This window comes from Tachypleus tridentatus, chromosome 8 (assembly GCF_004210375.1).
Source record: "Tachypleus tridentatus isolate NWPU-2018 chromosome 8, ASM421037v1, whole genome shotgun sequence".
Classification (NCBI taxonomy): domain Eukaryota; kingdom Metazoa; phylum Arthropoda; class Merostomata; order Xiphosura; family Limulidae; genus Tachypleus; species Tachypleus tridentatus.
Window position 1 is genome coordinate 55484300 of NC_134832.1, and position 27969 is coordinate 55512268.

At 34.6% G+C, this 27969-nt stretch overlaps 1 protein-coding gene across 1 annotated transcript in view; it reads right to left on the reverse strand.

Moving 5' to 3' along the window:
- Positions 1-27767, reverse strand: part of LOC143222421 (neurotrimin-like) — a 215813-nt gene extending 188046 nt beyond the window's left edge. Inside the window, exon 1 of the mRNA XM_076448922.1 lies at positions 27335-27767. Coding sequence (XP_076305037.1) covers positions 27335-27476 — 142 coding nt within the window. The 5' untranslated portion in view covers positions 27477-27767. The remainder of the gene's footprint in view (positions 1-27334) is intronic.
- Positions 27768-27969: the final 202 nt, after the last annotated feature.

Sequence of the window (27969 nt, forward strand, 5' to 3'; positions counted from 1 at the left end):
GTGGCGCAGCAAACTTATACCGCTAGAAATTAGGTTTCGATACCCGTGGTGGACAGAGCACAGATAGTCCATTGTGCATAACTATATAAATGTGCCAGGTGGCATAGGTTTATTTTTATATGTAAAGACGCATTGTTTGAGTGGACGGTTGGCCCTTCGTTTTGTATCCATATAGTTGTCAGCTTGTTTGTTCCTTTTTTATAACTTACGTCTTTTTTTTTTTTCTTCTAAATATCACATATTTTTGTGAACGGTCCCTTTACTTCAACTTCACGCTTTTTTTTTTACTCTAATCTCTTTTAAGTATATATTTATGTATGTTTTGTTACAGCTACACATCGTAGACTGTCATGTCTACCGAGGGATATCGAACACCCTGATTTTAGCATTATAAATTCGAAACTTGCCGCTTTTCCACCAGAGAAAGTACATGTTTCTATATATTAGTACTTTTTGATTTAAACTGCAATTTTTCCCACGCAGCGATCTTGATTTCGATTATAAAGTTTGTCTTGTTTGTTTATTTGCATTTAAGCACAAATCTACCCAAAGAACAATATGTGCTCTGCTCACCAGATTATCCACCACTCGGTTTTTAGCGTTTCAACTCCGCAGATACACCGCTGTGCCACTGAGAGGCAGTTTTGTCTTAGCACTTGTTTTCAGCAGATTTGGAATTATTTTATCAGTTGACCTTAGGAAATAAAAAAAAATTGTAATGCTTTATAATTCTTTAAATTACAATTATTTTAGTTTGTATATTTTAATTTTGTATGTATATTTTATTTTAGTATGTATATTTTATTTTAGTATGTATATTTTAATTTAGTATGTATATTTTATTTTAGTATGTATATTTTAATTTAGTATATATATTTTAATTTAGTATGTATATTTTATTTTAGTATGTATATTTTAATTTAGTATGTATATTTTAATCTCACCAAAGATAAACCAGAAGAAAGGCAAAGACATTGCTATATACAATTCTGCTATACTTTAGACAATGTTGTTACTAGAAAGTGTGGAAGCGGACACATGTATTACCAGTATATACATAACTTCATTACGTTCTAGAATGTTGACGTCAGATGTATGTTTCCTAATTGAACTTAATCTGTACTTCACGTATTTGTTTGTGTTTACTTTATCTTCTCCCAAACAGAAACAACAGTTTTACAACTGTTTTTTTTGACAAATTATTATTTTAGTCTATAAAAAGTATTAATATTTTTTATATGTTTGTTTCGAATTTCGCGCAAAGCTACACGAGGGCTATCTGCGCTAGCCGTACATAACTTAGCAGTGTAAGACTAGAAGGAAGGCAACTAGTCACTCATTCAGGCTACTCTTCTATCAATGAATAGTGGGACTGACTGTCATATTATAACGCTCTTACGGCTGAAAGGGCGAGCATGCTTGGTGTGACGGGAATTCGAACCCGCGACCCTCGGATTACGAGTCGAGTGCATTAACCACCTGGCCGTGTCGGGCCTTTTCGTATGTGATGTTAATGTGTCGATCAGCTCAGAAACAAGCATAAGAGCAGTGGATGCAGAGTTTAGAGGAACAGCTGTAACAAGATGTGAAGTTCAGTCTTGTGCACGCGGACAGCACAGTGTCTTTTGTGTTCTAACGTGACTAGAACTATTATAATAACGCTACTTATGAAAGTAATGTACAAACCCTGTTCCGCGTGAAAAACTAAACATCATCAAGTTTCCTACTGCCCGTAGAGAACTCTGACTGTGAATGTGTTCTCTTTAAACATTATTGCACGACTCAATTGTGTTCTTTTAAATCTGCCTACAGAACAGTTATCCATCATAACCTAACTAGAGACGATCGGACCCGTGAAACATGTGATAAATGTGCACAACACTGTCCTGGTTTCTTACATTATTAACATTCTTCTCGCAAAGATAATTTTCATACGTCAGATGCAAAATTGATATAATAAAAACCGGCAGTGTGAAACGACTCTTTATTTAAAAAAAAAAAAAAACGTCATTCGTTCGGCGCGTGGAAAATTTACACTTTTAGAAGATACAGTGCCTTGGTATCGTGTTCCTTGCTCTATAAAGTCCAACACTGATGGCTCCTCAATTTCAAAAAAGCTTGCGGATGCGTAGAAAGAAGGGGACAATAAAAAATGAAACATACGGGGAGAAAATCCATGCCAAGCTTGAAGTGGCGCGTGCTTGCCAGCGTTGTATTGATCGCTATCATTAGGGAATCGCGAAGGGCAACTTTGTAGACCGAATAGTAAAATGCTAGTGGTTGGTGACGAACTACCGTCATCGTCCACTCAAAACGCACTTTCCTTACCATCCTGAGGGAACACCGATTTTCTATATTTCCTTCTTTTACAATTGGTATTTCATGAACAGATGGCTTAGTGACATATGTCAGGATTATTTAGACAATAGGTAAGTATAAATCCTTGTAGGAGCAAAGCCCATATTACACTAAAACGATTCGATATGTTTCGAAACAGACCTAAACGTTCGATTCTTTAATTCTGCTGAAAAATCGCACATAGAGCTCAGAGTATAGTGTGCAGGTGAACATAAATTTCCATAATTTATTTCAATAAAGTATTTGTGTGTGTGTGTATTTCAAAACATGAAAATTATCTATTGTGGTGGCCCACTATTCTCAACACTGGTGTATAATACTTTTTTACGTATAAAGTTACAATATTCTAGAACAGTAAAGCACATGTAACACGTCTCTTTAGTTTTATATAAAACATGTGCTATAGAATTTATTGTTCGTGCATTAAGAAGCTATTACAGGTCAGTCATGCGTACTTGTCTGGACCATCACATCTGTGTTATTCGTTACTCATTTATTCTCACTATTACACGTATTAGCAATTAGTAAAATACAGGAGTAATGGCCAGCAGACCTAATAAATGTTTCTGGATGGAAGCTATTAATCCAATTGTATAAGGCCCCGGTATGGCCAGGTGGTTAAGGCACTCGACTCGTAATCAGAGGGACTAGGGGTTCGAATCCCCGTCATACCAAACATGCCCACCCTTTCAGCCACGAAGACATTATAATGTGACGGTCAATCCCACTATTCATTGGTAAAAGAGCAACCCAAGAGTCGGCAGTGGGTGATGCTTTCCTTCTAGTCTGTTAAATTATGGACGGCTAGTGCACATAGTCCTCGTGTAGCTTTGCGCGAAATTCAAAACAAACCAATTGTGTAAATAAGTACTTTGTGAGAAATGATACGCATTAACTGTGTGTTTTTGTTTCATAAACGACAAATAAAAACAAGGTTAATACCCAGATATTCATTTCACATATTCTTCTTACAAGTAAATACACTAAAAATACTGTCGTAGCTTTTAAAAAAAATCATTTGTATTTTTAGTACACTTGTATAAAACGAGATAGTATAAGACATTAACTAAATGTACAGAATACGGCACATTGTGAAAATGATGTTCGAACGGTTTCACTCAGTCTTTCTTCGAATGACAAACACGAATAAAACTTTTTAGCTTTAGTTATATTCTTTGTATGCGTTTCCGTTTTGTCTGTCAAACAGATTTTAATTTATATTTTAAAATATTGACGTGCAGATCTGACTGCCTAATTTAATACCTTAAAAACGACATTTTGTTATTAGTCAATTATTATTATTATTTATTTTTACTTTTCGTTTTCTCAGTAACTGTCTTAGATATACTAATAATAGAGTCAGGGACATCTTATAGTGTTCAACTATATATTGACATCTTATCACAAATCCCGTGATATTTTTCCAATGAATACGATGTGTTAATTATACCTGATGTATTAGCTAACAGCCTCTCAGTTGCTCAGCTGTAAGTTTAAAGCTTTCAAAGCTACAAATCGGGTCTCGGCACTTGCTGTGAGCAAAGCATAAATTGCCCATTGCAATTGTTTTGTTGTTGTTGTTTAATAAAAATAATAGTTATTATTCATAAAGACTTACCACAATCTCTCAGTGGAACAACGTGTGGTTGGTAATGAAAACATTGTATAGCATAATCTCAAGTGTAAATTTAAATCATGAGTAACTGAATATTTTGTTGTGCCTTAAACCTTTGTTCCGAGGGTTGCGGGTTCGAATCCCAGTCGCACCAAACATGCTCGCCCTCCCAGCCGCGGGGGCGTTACAATCTAACGGTCAATCACACTATTCGTTGGTAAAAGAGTAGCCCAAGAGTTGGCGGTAGGTGGTGATGACTAGCTGCCTTCCCTCTAGTCTTACACTGCTAAATTAGGGACGGCTAGCACGGATAGCCCTCGAGTAGCTTTGTGCGAAATTCAAAAACAAACAAACAAAAACCTTTGTTCCAGATTGTTAGGTATTGAGAAGTGCGTGATTCTGATTTTTAACACAAACAATGTATATTCAGCTAAGAACCTCTTCTTAAATATCTCAACTACACATTCGTGGAAACTAGAGAGAACCCTAATTTGTCAGTTGCTTGTTCACACAATTTGTTTTCAAGTGAGTAATTCTCAAATACCTCAACTGCACATAAGCAGCTCATGGAAACTAGAAATAATCCTAATTTGTCAGCTATTCGAAGCGCAATCTTCTTTACGTGTTTCACGCAGTATGTGTAGTTGAATACGGTAAGAAATTTTTCCAGTTTTCAGACAATAAGGTACAATCTCCGGCTCAGAAACCTTCAAAATCCATCTATGTAGGGGTCGCTTTAAGCGATCTCCAAGGTTGCTAGAAGCTGACAAAATAAAGCCATTTGTTTCTGATTTTTCTATTTTGAATGGTAGATAACTAGTAAAAAATAAAGTTTTTCTGAAACATTTAAACAGTCCTTTTCAACTAATTTCAGTATGTCTGATGTTTCAGAAATTCACTCAAATCTATTTAAGGGTTGTATGCATAAACCATTCCTAATTTCCAACTGAAAGACTAGAGGAAAGACAATGAACTAGTCAGCGGTATCCAACATCAATTCTTACACTACTCTAATAAAATAATATGATTTGATTATCACTCTTATAACGCACCTACAAACTCAGAGTTTGACGTGATTTCTACGACAACGAGAAACAAACCATGAGTCCTCGGTTTCACACGCTACAATACTCACAATTTGTCAGATTTAGACATGGCTCCTTGAGAAAGCACAACTATCACTAATACGCTGTTCAGACATCAGAAACTTAGAAAGAATTATCAGTAACGACTTTGAGACATCAGTTAATATCAATACCAATTTCCAGGTATAGAAACTTAGTAAAAATTCGTTTTGAAAGGCTTAACTCTGTGATTAGTAACTCATAAATAAACTCGACCGACAACATTAATAACAACGTGAGAAGAAAAGTCCAAAAAGAGACATTTTTATAATATTGTCTATAAAAATTATAATAATCATATATATTTATGTATGTACATTCCTACGTGTTTTTTTTACATATTACTCTTGTAATATATGTCTATGTTCCTACAATACACACACACACACACACACAGATACTTAAAGGTAGGTTAATTAGGTACAAATGAATAAGTATATGCTCCAGACTTTTACGTTTTCAAATCTCATTATAGGAAGTCCCGAGAAAATATATAGGTTACAATGGTAACATAAAATAGCCTCAAGACATTTCTATACCAGATTGTGGATTAGGAGAAAAAACACTCCTGTAAGGCAAAAAGAATCGACGAGCGGTAACCAGGCTCTGTAGCTTATCTGATTCAAACAAGTCCTTGATCTGCTTTCAATAAAATGGTCGATCATATTCAGAAAACTTTGTGCATCACCGTCGAAATCTAAATAGCTGTTACTATATAACTAACTATACACCTCTAATCAGATTTTAGTTACTCTGGTCTAATTTTACACTTGTAAATCTGTTTTTACTCCCAGGTGAATCAGCTCGAGAGTTTATAACGCTAAAAATATGATACCTTTGGTGGGCGTAGCGTAGATGACTGACCCACTGTGAGGCTTCAAAACAAAACGTAAAAATTAAGTATGTTTTTGTTTTCGTATATAAACCGACAGGTTTTTGAAGTGCTAAGAAAATTACTTGGTGACAAATGTTGTTGTTTTCTCTGGTAAAAAAATAGCGTTTCAAATATTTAAAAGATATGAGTTGACTGTTCGTTTTAGAGTAAATATAAACTGGGCTGTAACTATCGTAAGAAATAGAAACCAGAATTTTTCAGATGTAAATCCATAAATTTGTTTGTTTTGAATTTCGCGCAAAGCTACACGAGGGCTATCTGTTCTAGCCGTCCCTAATTTAGCAATGTAAGACTAGAGGGAAAGCAGCTTGACATTACTACCCACCGCCAACTCTTGGGCTACTCTTTTACCAACAAATAGTGGGATTGACGTAACATTATCACGGTCCCCGGCTGAAATGGCTAGCATGTTTGGTGGGGCGGGATTTCAATTCGATTTATTCAAGAAATAAGTACACTACACTCAGGATAAAAAGTATTATAATTTAAACGATGTTCCCTTATGGAATTTCGCCAAATTCAGGCCACTTTTGTTTTATATTCTTTTGTTACATATAATTTTGTCCACCGTTAATATTATTCTTTAAACTATCAATAATTCAGTTTGCCCAGTCTTAGTGGACACCAAGTTGTGTTATATGTACAGTTATATGAAAAGACTTAGTTATTTATGTTTTGCTTATTTGTTTTGTTGTATTTTAGAATATCACTTTGATGGTGAAGGAAAAAAAGGTTTCTCTATCATGTATTTCTCTTCTTGTGCAAGGAAGATTTTCACGCAACATTAGAGAATGAGACCCATTTCCGTTTTCAGAAACACCCACAAAAAAACCTACAAAAACTATACCAGCCCCTTTCACTTGTAAGGAACAACATAATTTCATATCCATTACAACTCTTTTCAAATACAAGTATTGTTTGTTTGGTTTGTTTGTTGTTTATTTAATTTCGCACAAAGCTACTCGAGGGCTATCTGTGCTAGCCGTCCTTAATTTAGCAGTGTTAGACTAGAGGGAAGGCAGCTAGTCATCACCACCCACCGCCAACTCTTGGGCTACTCTTTTACCAACGAATAGTGGGATTGACCGTCACATTATAAAGCCCCCACGGCTGAAAGGGCGAGTATGTTTGGCGCGAGGGGGATGCAAACCCGCGACCCTCAGTTTACGAGTCGAACGCCTTAACACGCTTGGCCATGCCGTGCAGGCTGAAAGGGCGAGCATGTTTGGTGCGAACGGGATTCGAACCCGCAGCCCTTGGCTTACGAGTCGCACACTTTAACACGCTTGGCCATGCGGGGCCTCCAAATACAGGTAACGACAAATATCTGAGAAAATACGCTACTTCTTCTTGAAAGCATACAAAGAAAAATCGAGTGTCTATTGGTAAGTGACTGTTGACGTAAGTTAGCACTAATATAAGCAAAGTGCTGTGACAACTTGTTATTTGAGTTTTGGGCTGAGTGTAGCCATAGTGTTTTATTGGTTAATAATCATGGCAAACTACTTATTCCAGGTGTGATAGCAGACGAAATATAAACTCTATTAAGCTACTGGGACGAGTAGCTATTTGTAATTCTCATTGTCTCTATAAATTCGGTAAGCAATGTTTTAAGCAACGTTTATTAATCCAAGTGTACGTTTCTTAGATTTTGGAAGCTATGAAATAATATAATCACCTCTATTGAAATTTAACAACTACAACAAATAGTTTATATTGTCTTTCTTACTTGTTTGTTACAAAGCATAAAGCTGTACAATGAGCTTACTATGCTCTTCTTCCTGTGGATATCGAAACCAAAACTTTCGCATTGCAAGTTGTGAAACTTAGCATTGAGCCGCTAGGGGGCGCTATATTTCTGAAGCAAATGGCTTATCCATTTAACTTTGATTTTAAAGTGTAGGAACAATAAGTTATGCCATATAGTGTGTTTGATTTTATTTCAAGGTTCTTCTTTGTTCAGTATGTAGGAAATTATAGAACGTGTTGCATTTTCTTTCGCATAACATATCTATCTATCTATCTGTGGTTTGGTTTGTTTATGGCAAAGCTGTTAAAGGTACCTGACACTGACCGCAATTTTTTAGCTGCCACCCGCAGGTAATGAACCTTTTCTGCAGTACTTACATCTATCTTTTAAGATACCAACGAATTGTGAAATTAAACAATATGCTGTGTTATATTATATCCCTACGGCTGAAATAGAAAGTGCGTTTGGCGCTGTGTTTCGATCCCGTAACCCAAAGACCGCAAGTCGAACACCCTGATAATTATCTGACCATTTCTGTCTCACAGATGGAATTTCATAATCAGAGGTCGATTGTTTTGAATTAAGCACAAAGCTACACAATGGGCTATGTGTGCTCTGCCTACCACGGGTATCGAAACCCGGTTTCTAAACATTGTAAGTCCGTAGACATACTGCTGTGCCATTGAGGAGCATAATCAGAAGAATAACAAGTTCATATCGGTAATCGATAGTTTGCTCCTTGTCTTTATAACAGTTACAATTTATATGAATAAAAGTGCTTATGAAAGAAATCTAAATAGGTAGAAACAACACTTCGGTGTTTAACATTTGCCATCATTTTTCGATAGTTCGGCATTAAAAGGTAACTTTAATGCTTGGAAAGTGAGTATCTAAGGGAAATTATCAAAGTTTTACTTCATAAATATTACGTACAAATAATCGTGATATATGTAGCATATCTCCATGTTGTGATTACTCGTAAAGTGGACAAATCCATGCAACCTTTTTAATCAGGTTGGCTCGACGTGGCCAGGTAGATAAGGCGCTCGACTCGTAGTCTGAGGGTCGCAGGTTCGAATCTCCTTCTCACCAAACATACTCGCCTTTTCAGCCGTGGGGGCGTTATATTGTAATGGTCAATCCCCCTATTCATTGGTAAAAGAGTAGCCCAAGAGTTAGCTGTGGGTGGCGATGACTAGCTACCTTCCCTCTAGTCTTAAACTGTTAAATTAGGGACGGCTAGCGCAGATAGCTCTCGTGTAGCTTTGGGTGAAATTAAAAACAAAGAAACAAAGCTGATCAAATTATGGTCTACAGGATGGTAACACGTAAAAGTTATTTAATATTAGATATCTATCATATGTATGTTGTTATACCATTTTCTGCTCATATTCTTCTAAATAAAATACTTTTATGGGCATTAAATAATGCAGTTAACCCATATGCGCGCACTGAGATATCACATTATACCTTAGCTTAGGGTTATCTCTACTTCGGTTCATTTGTTTTGTCACCTTTGTTCACCAGCTTAGTTATAGTCGTTCAGCTGTGGCAGCTGTCATCAATATTCTTAAGAACGCGGAAAGGAATGTCGTATTATAACGAAAGCGTCGTTTCCAGTGGTTCAGAAATTCAAACTAAATCACGTTGTATCTAAATAACTGCTATGGAGATTATTTTTTACTTTTGTAACGTTATTTACAGAAATATTAAATCCAATGACTGAGAGGACATATTCATCTGAATTTTGAAGCATAAATAGGTATATAATTTGTATATTTTATTTGCAGGAAATATATTAATGTTTTTTACTTGTGTCCATTAGACTTGCCAAGAGGAAGGCAGCCAGTCAGACACCAGAATCACACCACTTGCCTGCTGATCTAAAGAAATGAATGCTTCTCTTACAACGGTCCCACATTTTAAAGTAGGAGAAACGTTCATACTGTCACCAGTTCCACAATGGAGAACTTTAGAATGCCAACAAAGGCTCAGATAAATTCAACTCTAAGCTGTTCTTATAAATATCGGCCTGTACTAATGACCTTAAAAATACAGTTCTTACAAAGATTGTTGTGTACTGATGACGTTCAGAATGCATTTCTTACAAACATTGTTCTGTACTAATGACCTTGAAAATACAGTTTTTTCAAACATTGATCAAATATCATTTCTTAGCCTCAAAATTATAAGAACCGATACACAATTTAAAACAAAAATCTACCAACAAATCACTCATACTAAACTATACATTCCTTGGGACTCAGCATATTAAACAAAACAAAAACTCAACATACTGGGAAACCAAATCAACACAGCCATAAAACTATGCTCACCAGATAAAATTAACGATGAATTAGACAAAATAAAACAATACTTCATCAACATCAATAAGTTTCCTCAATAAACTGTAGAAAACATTATACGCACTCACCTAGACAGAAAGCAAAATCAACCAACAAAAGTAAATATATCTCACGAATCAAAAAATCACGAAACCATATACTATTGCATACCATATATTCCCGTCATCAGCAGACAAATAACCAACATTTGGCAAAACTAGTAACAAAATATGACATTCCAGTTAATACCAAATTTATTCAAAAACCAGGCACAAAACTGAGGTCTATACTATGTAAAAACTACACTGACAAACACCACACCAACATTATTTATAAAATACAATGTGATAACTGCCACGACTTCTATATTGGAGAAACAAGTAGAAAATGATAACCAGATTCAAAGAACACAAAAAGTCACCTTCACACGTTTTCGAACACTGCAAGTCAAATAAACACAACATAACCATAGAAAACACTCAAATACTAAATAAAGAAACAAACACAAACAAACGCAAAATTAAAGAAGCCTTACTTATACAACAACTTAAACCAAAATAAACCAATACAAAAGAACACCTTTATATCTATATTAAAATATAATATAATAAATAATAATAAAAAATAAAATAAATGATATAAAATTGTATATCCAACATCTAAGCCCGCCCTCTACATTCCGACACTCAGTTACACAACCCCTTTCAAACATGTGGTCAGCTTCCGGTCAGTTACCTCTCTCTTTCTTTGTGAACCTGACGATGACCGAAGAAGGTCGAAACGTTGTTCACTCCTTAACGTAAAATATGTTCTCAACCCAAACGAGCCGTTTTAACGTATATATTTCTCTACAAGTGGGTTTTCTCAACATCACTGATTACAACCACAACCATTTGCTTTATAAAAAAGATAAGCCAACTCACTTAGCCTATAAAAGGCATAACTCTAACCATTTCATTTAAATAATACATAACCCCAATCATTTCATCTACAATATAACCTCAAACACTTACACTATAAAACAAATAACCTTGATCGATAAAATATATAACCCAAACCACTTTATCTAAAAAATACATAACCTAAACCACTACATCTATAAAACACATAACCCTTATCACTTGCTCTACATGATAGACAACTCAAATAAACCACTAGATCTAAAAAACACATAACCCTTATCACTTGCTCTACATGATAGACAACTCAAATAAACCACTAGATCTAAAAAACACTTGCTCTACATGATAGACAACTCAAATAAACCAGTTGATCTACAAAACACATAACCCTAATCACTTGCCCTACATGATAGACAACTCAAATAAACCAGTTGATCTACAAAACACATAACCCTTATCACTTGCTCTACACGATAGACAACTCAAATAAACCAGTTGATCTACAAAACACATAACCCTAATCACTTGCTCTACATGATAGACAACTCAAATAAACCAGTTGACTTGCTCTACACTATAGACAACAAATAAACCAGTTGATCTACAAAACACATAAATCACTTGCTCTACACTATAGACAACTCAAATAAACCAGTTGATCTACAAAACACATAACCCTAATCACTTGCTCTACACTATAGACAACTCAAATAAACCAGTTGATCTACAAAACACATAACCCTAATCACTTGCTCTACACTATAGACAACCCAAATAAACCAGTTGATCTACAAAACACATAACCCTAATCACTTGCTCTACACTATAGACAACCCAAATAAACCAGTTGATCTACAAAACACATAACCCTAATCACTTGCTCTACACTATAGACAACTCAAATAAATCACTTGATCTATCAAATACATAACCATAATAGCTTGGTTTACAAGAGAGTAACACAAATAACTTTCTATATGGAATACGTGACCTGATTACTTACTGTACAAAATAAGTAAACTCACCTGCTTATAATAAAATATAGATAACCCATAATATCTTGCTGCATGGACTACATAACCCCAAACATTTGCTACACAAAATACGATTTGCTATATACAATACAGCAATAAAATAACTGTTTGTTCTTAGATGAAGAAAATTACTTATAAAATAATATTATAACATGCCATATATGAGACTTTGGAAACCAAATGAAGTTATTTTTTCCTAATGATTACGAAATACATATACTGATGAATATTGTGTGTATACAAATAGATCTAAGTTTAGTTTTTATGTGAAAGGCGGACTGCCATAGTAGATTTAAGTTTATATTTTGTATGAAAGGTCGACTGCAACAGTAGATATGTTTAAATTTTGTATGAAAGTTTGAATGTTACATTAGATTTAAGTTTATATTTTGTATTAAAGATTGACTCCTACAGTAGATTTAAGTTTATATTTTGTGTGAATGGATGACTAGTACAGTAGATTTAAGATTAGTTTTTGTATTAAAGGATGACTGTCATAGCAGATTTAAGTTTAGTTTTTGTATGAAAGGATGACTGATACAGTAAATTTAAGTTTAGTTTTTGTATGAAAGGTTGAATGCCACAGTAGAATTAATTTTTAATTTCATATAAAAGTTTGACTGTAGCAGTACATAAAAATTTATATTTTGTATGAAATGTTGACTGCTACTGTAAATTTAAGTTTATTTTTGTGTAAAAGGTTGACTGATACAGTAGATTTAAGTTTAGTTTCTGTGTGAAAGGTTGACTGCTACAATAGATTTAAGTTTAGTTTTTGTGTGAAAGGTTGACTGCCATAGCAGATTTAAGTATAGTTTTTGTATGAAAGAATGACTGCCACAGTAGATTTATGTTTATATTTTAATGAAAGGATGACTGCTACAGTAGATTTATGTTTATATTTTAATGAAAGGATGACTGCTACAGTAGATTTATGTTTATATTTTAATGAAAGGATGACTGCTACAGTAGATTTAAGATTACATTTTTATGAAAGGTTGACTGCTACACTAGGTGTATTTTTATATTTTTATGAAAGGTTGACTGCTACAGTAGATTTAAGTCTATATTTTGTATGAAAGGTTGACTGGTACATTAGGTGTATTTTTACATTTTTTATGAAAGGTTGACTGCCACAGTAGATTTAAATTTAGTTTTTGTGTGAAATGGTGACTGCTATAGTGAATAATTTTCTAAACGAGACATCTCTTTCTTGAAAACAAGGAGGAAACAGCTTTGCCTTAAAGTGTTTGAATACTGACAAACGGATTCGTTTTAAATGCATCTTTAAGCTATCCCAAAATTGTACTTTTATTCAGACTTTTCATGTCAAGTTTTATGTTATCAGTCGAGTTCTCAGTGTTATTTTGATTGTCACGGATGTTCGAAAAGTAACATTGGTTCTCATTGTTTACCTATATAGAGAATTGTAGCGGCACATCAATGTTCTCACAGATACGTTATTCCAAATATTTCACACACCATACGGACGTCAAAGCTGAGACTGTTACATAAATCATAGAGAAACTAAAAACAAATGTCAAACATTTTTCAGATTTTTACAACTGACAATTTCATGGCTTTTATGTTTTTATTTCAAACCACGCAAATCTTTACTCTAACTTCTAAAGTAGATGCCCCATTAATGCTATAGTTCACATTTGTAGCCACAAATCCTTAAATGCTTAACATGAGATTCAAAATGAACTATTCGTTTTCAGGGTTTACCAATCGCAAGCTTTCAGTTAGTTTCGCATTAGCATATTTTGTACGTTTTCCTACATTTCCGAAACTGCCCAAGTCTACCAACGCATACAAGTGCTCAATTACACATACAAAGTTCAACTATAACGTTCAGGTTGATAATAATATCTTTGTTTGAAATACATATCTTTCGAATATATTTTTTTCTAATTTGCTTTAAGACGAATTATTACGGTCACTGCCTTTAGTAGGGGCAAACAGAAGAATTTTTTTGGCATGTTTTCTTAATCCAGATGGCGTAAATAATCGCCTACGTGGCAAAGATACTTGCACACATCAATTGTCGATCGATTTTTGCCAAACGCGATCTGTATTATGCAGGTTGCAATCCCGCATGAATACTGGAAGTTTTGCAACAACGTGGTTTATGCAGGTACGCTAAGTAAATGTATGTGTTTTTTTATGTATTCACTTTCAAACAAAACATGTTTCGTGATCCGGTTGTACCTTGCTGTTTGTGCGCAATTAATCCTAGTAATTTTAAGCATTTTTTTCTTCAACAGTAAAATATGTATTGAGTTTCACAGAGTTTAGAATTCGTCTTACTTCCCCGTTGGGCCCGGCATGGTCAGGTGGTTCAGGTGCTCGGCTCGTAATCTGGGAGTCGCAAGTTCGAAACATGCCCTTTCGGCGGTGGGAACGTTATATTGTGAGGGTGAATCTCCCTAGTAGTTGATAAAAGAGTAGTCTAAGAGTTGGCGGTGGGTGGTGATGACTAGCTGCCTTTTCGTTAGTCTTACACTGCTGAATTAGATAGCATTCGACTCACATTCTGAGGGGGGTCATGGGTTCGAATCCTCGTCACATCAAACATGCTTACCCTTTCAGCCGTGGGGAGTATTATAATGTGACAATTAATCTCACTATTTGGTAGTCGCTCAAAAGTAGCCCAAGAGTTAACGGTGGGTGGTGATGAATAGCTGCCTTTTCTCTAGTCTTAAACTGCTAAATTAGGGACGGCTAGCGCAGATAGCCCTCATGTAGTTTGAGTGAAATTCGAAAACAAACAACAAACAAACGAACCAAAAGTTCTAAAATGACACCAGGTGTCAGTTAAAGCTACTTTTTTATCGACGACCCAAGTTTTAACAGGTTGAGAATAAAGTTCGTCGAGAGAGATGCCATAACAATATTTGAAAATAGTGGCTAACGGCTGTCGAAATTAAAAACGAAATCGTTCGCTTCTTTTTATGAAAACCAGCTTTTTCCTATGTATACTAAATCTCTGTCGAATCTCATTTAGCAGGAATGAAATAATATGTCAAACGTGATTTGATTGGAAAACTTTTTCAGAAATGTTAAACTTAGTCGAATGATTTATAGCCTTTCCTCTTGGTCTCTAAAAGTTTGTCTGGGTATTTCAGAGAAGGCAAATAAGGGGACGTTTAATATCTTTCTTTTTGTGTGTAAAAGGCCCAGCCTTCCGTTAGTTGATGCACTGACAGAAGTAACTTTAATTAAACCAGCGACATGTTCGTTTTATGAGTGATATTAGCTTTTCTATCTAATCTCCACCATATCACAGAAGAAGAAAACCCAGAGAAACATGCGTATACTTGAAGCCAAAATAGAACAGCATATTGAAATGTTTGAATTTCAAGCTCACTGAAGATGTTTTCTTCACTCATACTTTAAAATATTTTTGCTAAGAAGTAATGATATGATACGAAGAATAATAAACTAAAAGAAATAGCATATGACACGCGAGAAATGTGGAGTCCGTTTTAAATGGGACACCAGTGAAATACGTTTTGGTTAATAGTTTATTTATAAGCCCACAGACTGAATGTATTCCACCAATTGAACGTTTAACTAGGCCTGGCATGGGTAGATGGGTTAAGGCGTTCGAATCCCGGTCACACCGAACATGCTTGCCCTTTTAGCTGTAGAGACGTTATAATGTAACGATCAATCTCCCTATTCGTTAGTAAAAGAGTAGCCCCAGAGTTGGCAGTGGGTGGTGATGACTAGCTGCCTTCCCTCTAGTCTTACACTGCTAAATTAGGGACGGCTAGCGCAGATAGCCCTCACACACGAGATTCACAAACAAACTTCTAAATCTTATCAATTTACATCAGTTTGTGTAGATTTTGAACTTCTTGAAAACTCGGAATTCCCAAGTAATTGGTTCTATGTTGCTGAAAGAAAGAACCGCTAGGAAAAGAAAAAGGTGAATAGTTCTGGTTTGATTCTCACGATGGAAGTCTGTATATAAAGACGAAATGTGTGACTGCGTCCATTCTAATTGCTCCAAGCTTAATGGGTCAATCTTAACCAAAAACTTATATGTAAACATTACACTATGTAACACAATGTTTACTCTTACTTGTTCCTGGACAGAAACTGTTATTTCCCAATTGTTTATGTCTAAAGTAAATGGAAAAGACCTATTTTTCTCTTCAAATTCTGCTTTTGTGACCTGTGAATGTATAACGAAAACATGATGGGAGACTGTATTTGATGGCTGATACGTAAAAGTGATTTACATAACAGTCACAAATCTTGAAAAACTACTCACTTCTAAACATTTTTATATAACTTTAGTATAAATACATGTAAATATTGATTCATATGTTGTTTTATTCAGACCTTATGTAAATGAAAATGTACAAATTTATCAGTTTTCACACAGAAAATAAGTTAATTTCTAAACTTCATTATCCAGGTCACAAAAGCAAAGTTTGAAGGGAATAATGACCATTTTCTGTACTTTTACAACATAAACAATTAAGAAATAACACATACTATTCAGGAACAAAATATGTGTTACATAATGTTATGTATTTGTGTTACACAGTGTTATGTACTTGTGTTATATAGTGCTATGTATTTGTGTTACATAGTGTTATGTATTTGTTACGTAGTGTTATATATTTGTGTTACATAAAATTATGTATTTGTGTTACATAGTGTTATGTATTTATGTTACATAGTATTATGTATTTGTGTTACATAGTATAACTATTTGTGTTACATAGTATAACGTATTTGTGTTACATAGTGTTATGTATTTGTTACGCAGTGTTATGTATTTGTGTTACATATAATTATGTATTTGTGTTACACAGTATTATGTATTTGTGTTACACAGTGTTACGTATTTGTGGTACATAGAGTTATATATTTGTGTTACATAGAGTTATATATTTGTGTTACATAGAGTTATGTATTTGTGTTACATAGTGTTATGTATTTGTGTTACATAGTATTATGAACTATGAGGAACGTTCTCAGAATATCAAAATTGAACATAACACTATTTCTATTTTGTAAAGATGTAAGTTATCCCAATTGTATTCAGTGGATCTCAAACAGATTGAACCTTCAGATACTGTTGAACATTCTAAAGAGATTTCAGGTCAAAGTGTAAAAGCTGCTGGATGGTTTCCCATGGTTTTCTCTGCTGAATGAGATGTAGAACATTCGAAATATTTTTTTGTTTCTAGATGGAAAACAAACTAGAAGTGTTGTATATGGAGAAGCTTTATCATAATTTTAAATTTTGAGATGTGTGTGTGTGTGTGTGTTTTCTTATAACAAAGCCACATCGGGCTATCTGCTGAGCCCACCGAGGGGAATCGAACCCCTGATTTTAGCGTTGTAAATCCGGAGACATACCGCTGCAATGGTGGAGTGCGTAAATTTGGAGATAAAATACAGTTTGTTTACATTACTAAACAAGCATAATTTTGCCGATAAAGTGAGTGTCATTACACACAAGTAATATTGTTGCAATCACATTATAGCAGTGTTAACAAGTTTGTTTGTTTGTTTTTGAATTTCGCGCAAAGCTACTCGAGGGCTATCTGTGCTAGCCGTCCCTAATTTAGCAGTGTAAGACTAGAGGGAAGGCAGCTAGTCATCACCACCCACCGCCATCTCTTGGGCTACTCTTTTACCAACGAATAGTGGGATTGACCGTCACATTATAACGCCCCCACGGCTGGGAGGGCGAGCATGTTTGGCGCGACAGGGATGCGAACCCGCGACCCTCAGATTACGAGTCGCAAGCCTTAACACGCTTGGTCATGCCGGGCCAGCAGTGTTAACAAAAGTAAGGTTCCCAGATGAGACTTCGTTATAATTATTCTTGTAGCACAGATTAAGCAGGAGAACCAAAAAATTTATACGATGAAAATATGCAATTTTAAATACGCTAAAGCCTATTTAAATTATATTTCATAAATAAGGAGATAAATCATAATTTTTCAATTAACTCTTAATTATCTAATACTTATATTGTTCGAAGTTGAATAACACAGGGAATTAAACTTACACTGTTTCAATTACGTTTATATATTCCATGTAAGCTGGCACGTGTGTGTGTCTGTGTATTTATATTTAATTTTATAGAAAAAGAAAAAATTAATTAATTAAAAACGCACATATATATATGTGTGTGTTCCTCGCTGGTACAGCGGTAAGTGTACGTATTTACAACGCTAAAATCAGTGTCTGGATTCAGCAGATAGCTCTATCTGTCTTTGCTATATGAAAACATACACACATATTTATATTTTTTATATGAGTTGCCAATAAAAGAGAAAAGGAACGTATTTAACACTAAATAAGACACAAAGATGACGCCCTCGTCTTTCGCAAGAAAACACTTACAAGTTCTTAAAAAATATAAAAAAATAAAACATTTGGAAGACACTTTTGAAGCACTATCTAACTGAAAAGATGAATAACACCAAACTCATGTTAGGATTGAGAGAGTACAAAGGAACATGTTTATCGAAATAACTACTCCAAGCCACTTTCCACAACTAAATCCATATAAAGATCTAATGGACGAAAGTTTTATCATTCACTTCGCTGAGCTAATAACTGATATTTTTCGTCAGAGCATCTCTCGTATGACTTAGTGTCAGGTTACACGTTTCATTTCCTACTAACAACTAAATCTTCCATCCACACCTTTTAAACATAAATGTAAAAACGTATTTTACGCGTCACTTCAGATAAAAAAAAAACAAACTTCAATTATATGCATCTACACGGTCGAGTGCATTATAGCAAAACAATTTCGGAGCTCCACAACGTCGTTACAATCCATGTCGCCACGTTTGGTCGTGCTCTGTCTGACGATCGTGCATACTCACAATAGCCCTGAAACGTAATTTAAAAAACGTCGTAAAGCTGTCAAGTTCATAGCATGCTCTTCCCTGCAGCTTTCCGTAATACATTTCGTGTGTAAGGATGAAGGTTCACCAGTGTCCCTCTCAAAAGTCCGATCGCATAGAAATCTATAGACGCTGCGTCTCGCGATTTGACCGGTATTTATTCGTACGTAATAGCATAAATACCAGTTTTATTCTTGAGAAAAGCAACGGATGAGCTTATGCGTCGTGGAAGCAACGTGTGTTGCTTTTCTAGAGAGTGATCCTTCTTGATTATGTTGCGTATGCAAGTTTAAAAAACGTGGCCGTTTTTTTCTACTGGCATTACTGTTCGTTGATTTTCAATTGCTAAAATAATGCCACACTTTGCATATCGTTGCAGGTCTTTTCCTGATAATCCCATAATCCATTGTTTTCCAGTTTGTTAAATACATGGTATATCTTAATCCTGAAAATTAATACCCGATCTGAGCATATTGCCCCAACTGAACAGTCCGGGTCTGCGGACTTGTTATTCTTAGAGCAAAGCCACGTCGGGCTATCTGCTGAGCCCACCGAGGGGAATCGAACTCCTGATTTTAGCGTTGTGAATCCGGAAACATACCGCTGTACTAGCGGGGGGCTGCGGGACTTCTACTATTAGAAACCAGGTTTTGTATCCGTGGTGGGCAGAGAACAAATAGCACTTTGAGAGGCTTTGTGCTTATTAACAAACAACAACAAATGAAGATATATTCTATGGCTTGCACGTAACAATTTATAAGTCGGAAAAGACTATTACTTACATATCCTACCTGAAAGGGTTCAGTTCTCGGTTGCATCACAGAATTTACGAATGCCAAACAACGTTAAAATATATAATACATTCCTTCCACTTTGAGTACGCATCTGTTGTGATTGTACCGTGAATTGCCGACTTACACACTCAAAATCGTTTTAATATAACAAACTCAACTCTCTACACATCCGTCAGTGGCACAGCAGTGAGTTTACAGATTTATAGCACTAGAAAACGGGTTTAGATTCCCGTATCGTGCGCAGCCCAGATAGCCCATTGCGTGAGTTTGTGCTTAACTAGGAAAGTTATTATCACGTCACCAAAATCTCTATTAAAACTTTATGTGTTATTATCGTTTTGTAAAAGAATCAACTTATAAATACAACGAGTAGTTACAGAATTACCTAACCTTGTGTTGTTAAAAAAACAACAAAAAGGGGGAAGGATATGTCTCACTAAATATATTAAAAAGATGTAATTTAATACAATTCAAATTAGATTTAGAATTAAAATATTAAAATTTCATTAATTTCAGTGATGAATAATTATGAATCGCTCCGCTTTCGTCGGAAATTAACTACACATTAATTAGAACTGGTTTCATTCAAATTGGACATTTCTCATACAAATCAACTGTTTAGCAATTCGTCAAACTCTGCTCTAAGCTTTTTTTGTGTTGTTTATTTGAATTTTCTGTAAATAACAATTAGAAAGTCGTTAAATTGAAATGGTTAAAACATTGTTAATGAACTTTAAGTTTTCGTTACGTACAGTTGAAAACACTTAACTGTAATTATCTGGACAGTTTTGTGAGTGTTCTTATTATAAGTTATTTAAAGTTATTAGAATACGCTTTGTATTTAATTTCCACCTAATTATGTACTACATTAAGGCCATTAAGTTAACATTTTAATTATTTCATTCGAATAAGCATCGTATTGTTGCTAACATTCGCATGTTTACGAGTAGGTTCACGCTGTGCGTATGTACGGCCATTTTGATACGTCACGAGTAATGTGAATGATGTCATAGATTCACAGAAAGTTATATCGCATCCAGTGAGTTAAAACCATTAATTCGTATTTATCTTACTCATCAGCTTTCGCAAATCGATATTCTATATTGGTATTATATTTTAAGGTCTGATATTACGTAAATGTACTCATCAGATGCAACGTTTTCGTTTGTTTGTTTGCTTGTTTTGAAATTCGCGCAAAGCTACTCGAGGGCTATCTGCACTAGCCGTCCCTAATTTAGCAGTGTACGACTAGAGAGAAGGCAGCTAGTCATCACCACCCACCGCCAACTCTTGGGCTACTCTTTTACCGACGAATAGTGGGATTGACCGTCACATTACAACGCCCTCACGGCTGAAAGGGCGAGCATGTCTGGTGCGACGGGGATTCGAACCCGCGACCCTCAGCTTACGAATCGAATACCTTTGCCGGGCCAAATGCATCGTTTAGGCACAGAGAATATTAAATAAATGTGTTCACTTTCTTTTTTCGTTTTCATGTTTTCTCTGTGTTTCTCATTCCAAAGCCACAGTAAGTTATATACTGAATCCACCGAAGAGAATGGAACCGCTGATTGTAGCGTTGTAGATCCGTAGACTTACCGCTGTATTAGCGAGCGAATACTCTCGTGCTACTGGGATGTTCTTTTTTTTTTTTTTTTCAATCTATCTAGAAAACATATCGATTACTCTGTAACGAATTCCGTGCCTATAAACGTAGAGAGAACACACATTGACCTGTGGTAAAAGACGAAATGTTCTCCACACTTTAAAATGTTGACGTCTTGTAAGAATTATGTTCACTTCTCTCGCGAAGACTGCGGACAGCAAGATTTTACTCACTGCTGCGCTGCTTTCCTCTGTCAAGTTGTTCAAAATCAAAAGGACGACCTCATGACCTTTGCCACAAATACAAATATATACCTGACACCCATTTAAGATGTTGCAGATTTTGATTCAATTTTTCGTTCAACAGTAGCTTTGTAAGAAGTGTACATTAAAAACTACAGTTCAACCCTCAAGGTTCCAAAAGCTATTACCATTGACTGTTAATCCGTATATACGTTATGATCATCTGACTTTTATCTGTATTTACGTTATATCAGTTTTATTTTTATCTGTCTGTACGTTACGGCGATCTGATGTTTATCTGTATACTACTTATGATCGTCTGATTTTGTTGGGTTTTTTTTATCTACGTCACGACCACCAGTACAAACCAAAACGACTATTGTTGCTATAGGTTTGGCGTGAGACTACAATATTAAAAAGTATATTACTCGAGTTTGTTTGTTTCTTTTGAATTTCGGACAAAGCATCATGAGGAATATGGACGTTAGCAGCCCTTAATTTAGCAGAGTAAGACTAGAGAGAAGACGGATAGTCAACACCACCCACCGCCAACTCTGGAGCTACTCTTTTACCAACGAATAGTGAGATTGATTGTCACATTATAACGCTCCCACGGCTGAAAGGGCGAGCATGTTCGATAATGGGTATTCGAACGCCTTAATAACCATTTTATAACTATCATAACTATAACTATTATAACTATAACTAGCATAGATTATACTTAACAGTTTTATAATTCAATGAACATAGCAGTTTCGAATATATACGTATACAAGGTTACTAAAATCAAAGTTAAGACTTTTAATACAATATAAACTTAATAAAGATGTAGTGATGTAAAGACATTACTTAACACAGAGTACAGAAGGATGGTATATGGGAGCATTCAAGATTGATGTAAAATATCACTCTATAACATAACTAAATGACGAAGGATAGAAATAATGGAATATAATTTTCTTATTACTATTATATTAAAGAATGTAAAAAATACCTTATCAATGTTAAAGGATTACCTTAGAACGAAAAGTTCGGTAAAAATGATATTTTTTCATCACTGACTCCAGTTCTAAGTATTTATGAGAGAAAGTGAACAATAATAAGTTAACAACACTATATGTGGTATATCCAGTGTTGACTCGGCCTCTCGTCCAGTTTGGAATACGACAGATACGGTAGTGGTGTAGGTGTTATTAATATAATCAATTACACCCAAACCAACTGTTAATTAAGTGAAGTGTAATTAATATCAACGTTTGTAAGGTTTTAATGTTGAAATACCTGAATTAGAGATAGACATACATTTGTTAATTGTTTTTCCGACTGTCTTGGTTTTTTAGCGATTTTAAGTTAAATTTTAAAATATTTTAATTTCATTGTCTTATCTGTTGTCTAAACACGATAGTGTTAAGTTTTTACCTTCTAACTGCATGTTTATTATCGTTACTAGCATGTATTATAAACATTTTATTTTTTAATATTTAAATGTCTCATAAACAAAGTGTGATTTGTTTTGAATTTCGCGCAAAGTTACATGAGGACTATCTGCGCTAATTTAGAAGTGTAAAACTAGAGGGAAGGCAACTAGTCATCACCACCCACCGCCAACTCTTGGGCTACTTCTTTACCAACGAATAGTGGGATTGACCGTTATATTATAACGTCCTCACGGCTGAAAGGGCGAGCATGTTATGGTGTGATGGGAATTCGAACCCGCTACCCTCGGATTACGAGTCCATAAACAAATTATCTCCTTCCATACCCGGCGCAGCAATTGTTATCAAAAATATTTTAAGACTATAATATATTATATGATAAAAATTGTGAAGAATTTTAAATAACTCACTATGTTTTACATTGTTATTGCAATTCCGTTTTATACGTTACCTGAATGGTACTAATTAACATAACATAATAATTTTCTTATGTAATGTAATTTGGTATGTCAAAAGTTCAGAACTGTTCAGCTTGTCGTATTACATTTTCTAATCGATGTAACATGTCGACATAGCCTACTATCTGGCATAGCATGCCGATATCATTGTCTAAATGGTAAAATACGCCGTATCATTATTTACTTACGTATTGTACTCCACTACAAGTTCTCAACTGTGAGATAAATCATTGTAAAGTATCCACCATATTTGGTTAATTCGACCAAGAACTCCCTGGAGCTAATGAGCGTTTAATAAGTGTTATTTTACAAGAACCTGATATAATCTACTATAATTACCTTAAAATAACGTTGTCTTAATTGTATAGAGTATTACATTAGCGTTGTCTTAATTCTTTTGAGTATTAGGTAAAGATCTTTTGGTACGAGATTAACTCACAGTTGTCCCGGTATTCTAATGTATAATGTTATATTTATTTTAGATCAGTATAGCGAAATATCGTGTATTGTTGTAACTGTTTCCATATTATTTTAGTATACAACAGTTTGCTAAGTATTGTTGATGTAGTGTTAATAAATGAAAGTATTATTACAAGTTTTGTCTTTGTATCATAGTGGATAATATTATATTAATGATATTTTGTTATTATTAAAAAAAATAATATAATTCCAGTATTGTCTTAGTCCGTGATATATAATGTTATGAGTGTTATATTATTAACGTATATTATCATGTAATGCTAGTGGTTTGATATAGTGATCTATATATATATATATATGTGTGTGTGTGTTGTTATAATGTAATATTATTAGAGTGATAGTGTTTTATCATAGAGTTACTAGTGTTGTCTTGGTGTTGTTGCTATAAGGTAGTGTAAAGATAGTGTTGCTATAAGGTTGTGATAGTATTATATTATTTATCATACGTTGCGCGTGTTGTCTTGGTGTTGTTGCTATAAGGTTGTGATAGTGTTATATTATTAAAGTATCATACGTTGCGCGTGTTGTCTTGGTGTTGTTGCTATAAGGTTGTGATAGTATTATATTATTAAAGTATCATACGTTGCGCGTGTTGCTTGGTGTTGTTGCTATAAGGTGTGTGATAGCATTATATTATATTATTAAGTATCATACGTATATGCGCGTGTTGTCTTGGTGTTGTTGGTATAAGGTTGCGTTATATTATATTGTTATCTTGTCTTGGTGTTGTTGGTATAAGGCGTGTTGTTGCTATAAGGTTGTGATAGTGTTATATTATTAAAGTATCATACACTGCGCGTGTTGTTGCTATAAGGTTGTGATAGTATTATATTATTAAAGTATCATACGTTGCGCGTGTTGTCTTGGTGTTGTTGCTATAAGGTTGTGATAGGTTATATTATTACAAGTATCATATTGTTGCTATAAGGTTGTTGCTACAAGGTTGTGATAGTATTATATTATTAGAGTATCATACGTTGCGCGTGTTGTCTTGGTGTTGTTGCTATAAGGTTGTGATAGTATTATATTATTAAAGTATCATACATTGCGCGTGTTGTCTTGGTGTTGTTGCTATAAGGTTGTGATAGTGTTATATTATTAGAGTATCATACATTGCGCGTGTTGTCTTGGTGTTGTTGCTATAAGGTTGTGATAGTATTATATTATTAGAGTATCATACATTGCGCGTGTTGTCTTGGTGTTGTTGCTATAAGGTTGTGATAGTGTTATATTATTAGAGTATCATACATTGCGCGTGTTGTCTTGGTGTTGTTGCTATAAGGTTGTGATAGTGTTATATTATTAAAGTATCATAAGTTGCTCGTGTTGTCTTGGTGTTGTTGCTATAAGGTTGTGATAGTGTTATATCATACGTTGCTCGTGTTTTCTTTAATGTAGTAAATAATATTATGTGGATATTTTGGAATATTGTGTACCGCTAGCGTCGTATTGGCATGATATGGTATTATATATTTATACAAATACGTGTTACTAACTTTCTATATTCTAGATCTGCAAGTATTTCATAACATGTATTATCAGAGAATAACTTATCGTGCAACCAATGCCTGAATATAATATGTATTACTGAAGTCGTTATAAGAACAACCATGTATCAAATAATAACTTCGTGAAATACACTAAAGTAATGTTTTCCTTTTGACTGAACATGCTGTTTCATCAAATAAAAACATTTGAATTTGATCTTTCACCACAAAGCTAGTTTATAAATTAAGACCTTTCACAAGTGTATTAGAATTATGATTTAACATACTTTATTACTATGTAATAATATTTCAATACAACAGTTTCAATAACGTAATAACTGTTTTTCTAAATTAATAGGTCTCTATACCATACAATAGAATATAATAGTAAGATATATGATACACTACAATACTAAAATAACATTATCTTACTATACACAACAACACTAGCAAAATACGATACTCTAAGTTAATATTGGAACATTATCACAACCTTAGAGACCACGACATCAAGACAACACAACCAACGTATAAAACATTATCACATTAAAAACTACTACCGTGTTTCTCCGATAATAAGACCTACCCATAAAATAAGACCTAGTGTGATTTTTGGGGATAGTTTTAATATAAACCCTACCCTTAAAATAAGCCCTAGTTAAGAGTGGCAGGAAGAGGAAAGAAATAAAAAAAATTAATTTATTAATTAGTTTAATAGTTAGTTAATTAGTTTGCTTAAGTATTAATCAGTTAGTTTAATAGTTTAATAATAGTTTATTTTAAATGGTTAGTTTAATAGTTTGCAACATTAAATAGAATATAATTTTTTTAGTCATTTTCACTCCAGAACAAGATGAATGTAAGAAAAAGTTATTCGATCGAGTATAAAAGAAGCATAGTGGAGGAATCACAGGGCAAGAATCTTACTGCTTTCTGTAAAAAAATGTTTTTCGTAATTTCTATTTATTTAGAGGTCTTATAATTTTTACTTTGTAACTTCATTTTTTGAATATATCAAAATAAGACATCCCCCGAAAATAAGCCCTAGTGTCATATTTTGGAGTGAAAATTAATATAAGCCCTGTCTTATTTTCGGAGAAACACGGTATATCAAGACAACACTAGCAACACAAGATACTCTATAATACTGACAATATATCAGTATTATGTATAACTGAACCAAGGCAAATATACCAATTTTCTTCAAAGCCAGAACATGAGCTACCGGTGGTCAACGCTAATTTTATGAATATTCACTGCTAAAATCCATGTTTTGATTTCCAACTGTAAGCAGAGTACAAATAACACTTTGCGTGCGTGTTTGTTTTGTTTTTTTTATCCTTGAACAAATAAACTGCTGAGAAGAGAAAAAACATCAGCAAATGACTTGTTCACAATCTCCACTGCAACCAGAAGCCTTGGAAAACAAAGGATACTTTGAATTGTTGAATATCTGAATTAATGTGTTATTAATTACAAAGCTAAGAAAAGGAACCATCTGCGCTGTGATTACCATGAGGTTATGAAGACCATATTACTAGCGCTATAAACACTCAGACTTAATGCTAACCCACTGGGACCTGTGACCCAATGATGAAATAATTGTGAACCTTATTTCTATGTGCCTTAATTAGATGTCTTTGGATCAGAAAAACATCAACTTTTAGTGTTGCGTTATTCAAATACAGTATGATATATTAATTATAACTAGAGTAGAGCTCGCTGATAAATCAATCTTCGTACGAGTTTATCATGGTTCTCAATTTCAGTTCATTCTAGAATAACTAATTCTACTACTATACTGACCTCGCTTTGACTCTATCTCTCTATGAATTTATATATTTGGTCTAACCCTTGTCACATTTTACTTCTGTTTATCCAACTAACACTTTACGATAAACACCAGAAAACGTCGTACCTGGATGTCTTTCTTCCTGTCTACACACAGCATGTCCCAGGACACATCCGACGATCACTAAGCCTAAAATCGGCAACCTGATGGTACACATGCGTTCACTATCTTGTTGATTGAACAGCATCCTCTTAGAGACGAGAAACATTTACACTGGCTGGCATGGTAATCGTCTCGGACCATACCGACCGGCCACGGCTGTTCTGTTGTGTTGATGAAAGGCGATTGCTTCTCTCACAGATTCGATGATTCGAGCTTAATTTATTTAAAATCAACCCTTGTTTCTGAAGAAGATGCCGAAAGCTAATAGAGTTTTATGTTTCTTACTTCTCTATCGCATACAGCTATTCATTTCTTCGAGTCTAGTTTGGCTTATATGCGGATGTGTACGATGACAACACGTCTTACTCTGCACTCATCCCAAATACCGTCAGGTTAGAACCGTCAGCTGAGCCGCTGAGACTCTTATCGACTCATGCGGCAGTTGTCATGTGACCTCATGACGTCATTCCTTCAGCTAATTCGTAGTTCTAGGGTCCACAGCTCTGTCATAGAAATATGGCATTAAGCGAATTATCTCCTTTGATTTCTCTCTGTAGAACGCGAGGTATTATTTTTTTTTCCTCTATTACATCTTTTTT